General features: G+C 38.8%; 1 protein-coding gene across 1 annotated transcript; it reads right to left on the reverse strand.

The window, feature by feature from the left end:
- Nucleotides 1-5048: 5048 nt before the first annotated feature.
- LOC147457360 (putative pentatricopeptide repeat-containing protein At5g52630) lies at nt 5049-7716 on the reverse strand. Its single transcript, XM_086513574.1, has one exon. The coding sequence runs from the start codon at nt 6560-6562 to the stop codon at nt 6092-6094; it is 471 nt and encodes a 156-aa protein (XP_086369700.1). The 5' UTR covers nt 6563-7716; the 3' UTR covers nt 5049-6091.
- Between the last annotated feature and the right edge of the window lie 218 nt (nt 7717-7934).

Below are 7934 nucleotides of genomic sequence, written 5' to 3' on the forward strand. Positions count from 1 at the left end.
TTTCTACGTCTACAAATGTAAATGAAAGTCGATATCCTGTGTACATGAGACGAGATGATGGAAGGTTTGTTCCATCTAAAAATTACAATTTAGATAATCGTTGGGTTGTACCTTATAGCCCCCTCTTATCACTAAGATACCAAGCCCATATTAATGTGGAGATCTGCTCAACTGTCACTGCCATGAAATATCTTTATAAGTATGTCTACAAGGGACATGATGGAGCCACTATTTTTCTTCAAGATTGTGAAGGAGCTACTGATGAGATCAAGAGTTATCTCAATGCACGTTATGTTTCTTCATCTGAGGCTATGTGGAGAATATTTGGCTTCGACATGCATAGTGAAAGGCCAGCTATTCAACGATTGCAAGTACACCTTCCATTGCAGAATATGGTTACATTTCAAGATGGTGATGATGTATCACATCTGCTGGATAATGAGCAAAATAAAAAAACTACCTTGACAGAATGGTTTGTTGCAAATCAAAACTATCTAGAAGCAAATAGCTTCACATATACTGACTTTCCAAATGGTTGGGTATGGAATAAAAGTCGAAAGACATGGTCTCCACGACAACAGGGTATTTCTATTGGGAGAATGTATAATATTGTCCCTACTACTGGTGAGGTTTATTACCTACGAATGCTTCTCAATATTTGCAAGGGATGTAAGTCTTTTGAAGACTTGCGGATGTATGATGGTCACATTTATCATACATACAAGGAGGCATGTATAGCTAGAGGATTATTGCAAGATGATGAAGAATGGTCACTTTGCCTCCAAGAGGCATCTTTTTTTCAAAATGGAATGCAGTTGAGACAACTGTTTGCAATCATATTAGTCTTTTGTGAGCCACTTCATCCAACTACTCTTTGGGACAGGTTTTGTACCGAATTTTGTGAGGACTATGTTTATTCCCTAAGGATGCGTATTTCATATGCAAGCGTGCGATTTGATGTGGCAAAAAATCAAGCTTTGCTTCATATAGAATGCTTTTTGCAACAACATGGCAAAAGGCTTTGCGATTATATGTTGCTTGCAATAGACTCAACAATGGTATCCTTAAGTGAAAATGGTGTTATGGCTGAAGAAACAATGTTCAACGTTGATGAACAGTGTAGTATAGCAGATTGTATGGAGACTTCCTTAAATGAGGATCAACGAGATGCTTACCACCAAGTGCTACAAGCTATTGACACACATTCAGGGAAGGTATTTTTCCTAGATGGTCCTGGTGGCTCAGGAAAAACTTACTTATATAATGCACTTCTTTCACGAGTGCGAGGAAGTTGTAGAGTTGCTCTTGCATGTGCATCTTCGGGTATTGCAACTTTGCTTTTGAGTGATGGAAGAACTACTCATTCTAGGTTTAAGATACCTTTGGAGCTTCACTCTGAAGCAACTTGCAATATAAAGGTAAATAGTCAACTTGCAGAACTTATAAGGAATGCAGCTTTACTTATATGGGATGAAGCTCCCATGACACATCGCTATGCATTTGAAGTAGTGGACAAAAATTTAAGAGATATTATGCAGCGAGATACTTTGTTTGGTGGAAAAGTCATTTTGCTTGGAGGTGACTTTCGACAAATACTACCTGTTGTACCAAAAGGTAGTCGTATAGACATTGTAAATTCTTCGTTGTGTCATTCTCACATATGGAAATATACGAAGATATTGAGGCTTATTAGAAATATGCGTATACTTGATTGCGGTTCAAATTCACTTCAACAAAGTTTTTTCCGTTGGGTTCTTGATATTGGCAATGGGGTTATGGATAATGGAGGAGATTTAGACAGATTCAAAATACCTTCACACGTGATGCTTCCAGGAAATAGTTTGACAGATCTTCTAAACTTTATATATGGAGATTTGTGTCATGTGCAAGATCGTGCAACTTTTTTCAGAGATCAAGCAATACTTGCTACGCGGAATAAAGAGGTGGATTTAATTAATGACTATGCATTGCAAAGAATGCATGGAGATTGCAAAGAGTATCTGAGTGCAGATTCAATTTGTATGTCAGAGGAAAACACACATTAGTACACAATTGAATATCTTAATAGCCTTACTCTTGGTGGTTGTTTTCCACCTCATGCTTTAGTCTTGAAAGAAATGCTCCTATCATGTTGCTGCGAAATTTGGATCCAAGACGTGGATTATGCAACGGAACCAGATTGATATGCAAGCAATTTTATCATAAGGTAATTGAGGTAGAGATAGTTACAGGATCGAATATTGGAGAGAGAATTTTTCTTCCAAGGATTGACTTTATTATTGGAAACCAACAGGGGCTTCCATTTCAAATGAAGCGTCGTCAGTTTTCAATCAGGCTTACTTTTGGGATGACTTTCAACAAATCACAAGGACAAACACTTGGAATTATTGGTCTATATCTTGCATCATTGATCTTCTCTCATGGACAGTTGTATGTTGCAATGTCACGTGTACGAAGTGCAGCTTCTATGAGGATTGTTGTCAATACTGAAAACTCTCAAGCGGAGTTTTATTACACTCCAAACATTGTATTCAAGGATGTATTACAACTAGCAAGCTCATAACAATAAGTTCAAATTGACATTCTGGCTCTCACTTAAAGTCAGATACACTTGATGTTAAATTTTATTCATATCTCTTAGATCAAAGTATTGCCCATAGATGGATCCTCGACGCAGTGCCTCCTATGTAGTGGGTCACATCACTGAATTCATTCAAGATATTTATCTTCTTTTTTAAATTAGCTTATTACCTTGACCTATTATTTTCTTGAGAAGATTGGCTTATACATTGACTTACTCTGTTGAAGATCCACCGCACCGGAGGGGAAGAGTTCTTGCTATGTTTTTGGTGATCTTATTTGATCAAACTCATATTATATTGTAAGAGTTTTTATATATGGTATATTTGTAGTTTAAAGCTTTTATTGCTCTACATAATTCATGGATGCCTTTGCAGAGATCACTCTTATCGAGGTTTTATCATCGTAGGCGTTTATGAAATGCTATACTTAGGAAGAGATATGTCCACGGAAGTTCTTGGATATTATCATGTTGCCTTTTCTTCGAACCACGAGCATCGTCAAATTCAAGTTAATATTTGGTTTGTGAGTGACGAGAGGCCACTCAATGCACAACAGGTGGGGGTTGTTGGAGACCACACTACACCATATCGGTTGAGGATATTTACTCAAGTTGAAACACCACCCCGTATCTTGCAAAACATATACAACATAGGTCCTTGGACTTATAGAATCCCTAATGTGGTCTTTCGAAGACTACACTTTGAATAACTGTTTTGTATTGTCTCTTTGTGAAGTTGTGAAATTTCAAAGTCTGTTGAATTGCTTTCATTCCTCTCTCTCTCTCTCTCTCTCTCTCTCTCTCTCTCTCTTAAATCCTTCACTAAAACAAAAGAAAGAAGGACATGGTTCTCTACGGTATGATCGTCAAAGTCTTCTTTATTCTATTTCATCTTTGTTCCTCTTAAACTTCCAAATCTGTGCTGTTAGAGCAGATAAAGAATGACACGATACATCATGGTTTCGTACACCCTCAATGATGTACCTACTTATATTAGAGGTATGTAAATATAAAATCTTATCTTTGTTACTTACTTTTATAAAAAATGAGAACTTTGTGGCCTTTATTTTGTATGTTTACACGTGTTACATTTTTTCTAGATCCTCCATTGTGGAGGGGTCCTGCACATGCTGAGGATATTGTTCGTATTATCGAGGATTTTGAGATCCTTCGGTGCGTATAGCTTGAATTTGAATCCATATGACGTTAAATGTGTTGTTACTTTTTATGTCTGAATGGTTGGTTGTTATTTTCATTGCAGACTTCAATATTATTGCAGACATTCTGTCTTGGCATTATATGAAGCACGATATTTTAGAAGTGTTGTAGGTTATTATCACATAGAGTTTGATATAGATGATATGCAAATCACTATACGAGAGTTAGGTATGCAACGGCCTCTCAATTGTAACTTTTCATACGGTCCCTATGGAGTGAATGAATGGATGTTTAGAATCTATTCTTTGGGTGAATCACCTCCACGCCTCGGTCGCAGAGTTCGACGTGTCGGACCTTGGATCTTGAGAGTTCCAAGTAGAGTGTGTCGTAGGCTCAACTTCTCTAGATAATCAAACACTTTGATCCATTGTCTATGCATGCTAAGTATCATATTTTTTTAGTTATTGGTGGCTTATTGAAGTGGGTTTTTATCTACTAGATAGGTTAATGAGAGAGAGAGAGAGAGAGAGAGAGAGAGAGAGAGAGACAGAGAGAGAGACAGATTTACGAATTGCTAATATAGGTTAATATGGGTCATGATGTATTGGCTATTCTCCCAATACATATAAGGATGACTATATATTTGAAAGTTAAGGAAGAGTACATTTGTCAAGGATATGGTACATGGTGTTGGTGGCATCATTGGGTATATTTATATGCTGATGGGTGGTATGGAAATTGTGGACGGTTAAGCATTTCACTATGCAAAGTGTCACAAGTATTGAGCGAAATAAAATTGATGAGAGTCCTACAAGAACTACATATGGTTGATATTTATTATGTCAATGTTTGTGGTTGTGATATTCAGTTGCGAAAGATATATCACAATAACAAATCTTACATTTCGGATGAAGAGTTTGAAATTTTAAAATTAATTGTGAAGTTTATCAATGAGATATATTGGAGCGATCCTGAATCGTCCAATTATAGAGTAGAATATGAGTTGTTGCAAGCAAAAAAATTCGAATGTTGTAAAGACTTTGACCTAATGAAGCTCTTGACACTTTTTGGCATGACAATCAATAATTGAAGTATTTATAATGTGCTTATACTTTTTTAAAGTGTTTAAGTGGCCATGTTGATCATCTCTCTCTCTCTCTCCCTCTCTCTCTCTCTCTCACACACACACACACATTTTAAGCTTTGAGTACTAATATTGTTTTCTTTTCTTGCAACCAATTAAATGGCCCACGAAATTATGATTATTTTTTCAAGTGTAAAAAACATTATTATTGATGCCTTTGAAGAAAATTTGTTACCTGCTGAACGGGGATGGCAATGGGCATGCGAAGTGATTGAGAAAAACTACACTATTTGGAGATCATATATAGATAATGAGTTGGACACGATTTACATCAAGTTGTTTGATCCCTATTTTTTTCCCAACATTAGGCTAATGCTCTTAAAGCAAGAGCTTGGGATGATTCGTCATTACAAGATTTACTTGAGTTGAGTTCAAAAAGTAGATTTAAGACAAGTTTGTAGAGCTCCAACTCAATATCTTGATCCTGTTGAAATAGCACGACTATGAGTGCTATGCAGATATGTTCCTGAGCCTTTTTGGCAATAATGTAAACTATTTTTTTATGTAAAGTTTCGATCGTGTGAGTGTGGATCGTGTGTGTGTCATTGAGAGATGTAAAAAGATGCATACACACTCAAACACATACAGAGTGAGGTGGTAAGAGCGAGCGAGGCCCGCCGGTAGGCGGGGCGCGCGAGCTAGTAGATCTTTAAGGTCTCTTGCGATAGTTTCCTACAACGTTAAAATCTTCTTCTTCTTCTCCCCGGCCTCTCTCTCTCTCTCGCGCGCTCGCGCCCATATAATGTGCCATCAAGAATTCCTTTTGGTCGAAAAGCAAGACTGTTGATGAACAGCGGTATGCACAGAGGTCATTTGAAGGTTGAGTACATTTCTGATCTGATGCAAAGAAGGGCAAGAGACAGTTACCACCTAGGGCTGCTCTATTGACGTTATCAGTGTACAAAGCTGTCTTCAGCAGCTACTGCTGCTAATGCACAAAGTCTTGGCCGGACGTGGTGATCGATGCCAAGGATGTGGACTCTGCTCCATATTTCATGTGATGAGAGAAAGACAAATGGAAGGAGGAAGAGTCCTATAAAGAAGAGGCCTTCTGTTGAAGTTGTGGCGAAGACCCAACAAAACGTGGGTGCCTTACACTCCTTGCCCCTCAAGAACAGCTGTCTGGTGCCAGTAGAACTCCATCAACTCCTGCTGTTGCAAGCTATTAATAGTATTGCTAGTGCTGGTCGTGGTGCTCTAAAAAAAGCTCAATTCCGTAGGCTTTCTCTTAACAACTCAAAGTAGGCTTGGCTGTCATCCACCGGACCTGTATGGCTACAAGTACTAAGAACAATGGAAAACGTTATTAGATCTGGCTCTATGCCTTCTTCAATCATTCTCTCAAGCAGACAAAGAACGGTCTCATTCTTTCCTATCTGTGCATACCCTACCATAAGAGCACTCCATAAAGCCACATCTTTTACTGGAAACTTATCGAACATGTGTTGAGACTCCACAAGCATACCACAACTGGCATACATTACTACCCCAATGCCCAAAATGGAATCCTTCTCAAGCAATCCATTTTTTATAATATGCATGTACCCTGCAATAAGCCCATTCCATGAAACTGCGCCAGGAACTGGAATCTCATAAAAAACTTCTTGTGCTATATCAAATGCATTACATTTTGCATACATGCCAACAACTGCATTAGCAACCTCTATATGTGTTTCCATGAACTAATTTGTCGCAATTTGAGCATGCACTTCTTGGCCTTTCTTTAGAGCTTGTATGCTGCCACATGCTTTCAAAATGCATGAAAATGTAACTGCATCTGGAGAATACCCAGAGGCTTGCATCTCCTCAAAACAATGAAGTGCCTTTTCATATACATATCTCAAAGAGCACTGCCAATAACAATATGTCTTCCAAATAAACACTCTCTTACAGCCTGAGCATGAATGTCCCGGCCTTTGTCCAAGGCTCCAAAGCTGCCACATGCTTTCAAGATGCAAGCAAAGGTGAATTTATCAGGAACAAAGCCCCCCAACTGCATCTTCTCAAAGCAAAGCAATGCTTCTTTATTTTGTTTTCTTTGAGCATAACCTGCTATTAGGGCAGTCCATGAGACTACATTCTGGAATCGAAGCCCATCGAATGCTCTTGTGCCTTTTCAAGAACTCCATACTTGCCATACATGTCTATAAGTGCATTACCTACGACAATATGCTTTTGAAGTACAGGCTCTTTCGAGTAGCATTTTTTGGAAGCAATCTAAAGCTATTTCGCCATGTCTGTGCAAAGCATACCCTGAAATAAAAGCATTCCGAGAGACCCCATTACAAGATGGAAGCTCATCAAACACTCCCTTGCTTTATCAAGAGCACCACTTTTGGCATACATAGTGATCAATGTGTTTCCAACAAAAGCATTCTGCTTGAGCAATCCATTCCTGTGGACGTCTCTGTGTAGAGTGCTGTCTCTTTGCAGGTTCCCTCAGAGAAGCAATGATAGAGACGGCAAACTCGGTGTCATCTACAGAGTTGTCACAGGTCATATGTATGTCCTTGCTTTCAGCTGCTCTGTTTTAAAACCTCTGTACAATTTTCTGTGCCTGATGTTGCATTCTCTATCATCCACTCTCTAGCTCCATCTCAACCAGGCATGGGCTGCAGCAACCAAGGATCCACCGACACTGCCGCATAAACATGTCCCTTCAAACTGAAACAAAGCGCAGACCGGCAATGCCTTAATTCAATACATGCAGAAACCTGAAGTTTGCTTATAGGGGTACTATGATGCTCTCTAGAGAGCCCCGCTGCTGTTCTTTCTCTCTCTCTCTCTCTCTCTCTCTCACACACACACACACACACTCTCTTTTTTTCTTGTAAATCTTGTTGATTTAAATTAAAAGTGGGAAACCTCAAAGCAAGGAAAAACCACCAAGCAGAAAAGATACAAAAAGTGGAGCAACATAAGGCTCCAAGGGCTAGAAACAGCCAAAGTAAATCCTATAGGCATCAAGAGTGATGTCCCCAGCATCATAAGCAAAATGAAACTCCACCAAAAATTTGAAGCAAGGGAAAGGGTCAATAGCAATGCCTTGAA

Source organism: Adiantum capillus-veneris, chromosome 5, assembly GCF_014529385.1.
Source record: "Adiantum capillus-veneris isolate H3 chromosome 5, ASM1452938v2, whole genome shotgun sequence".
Classification (NCBI taxonomy): domain Eukaryota; kingdom Viridiplantae; phylum Streptophyta; class Polypodiopsida; order Polypodiales; family Pteridaceae; genus Adiantum; species Adiantum capillus-veneris.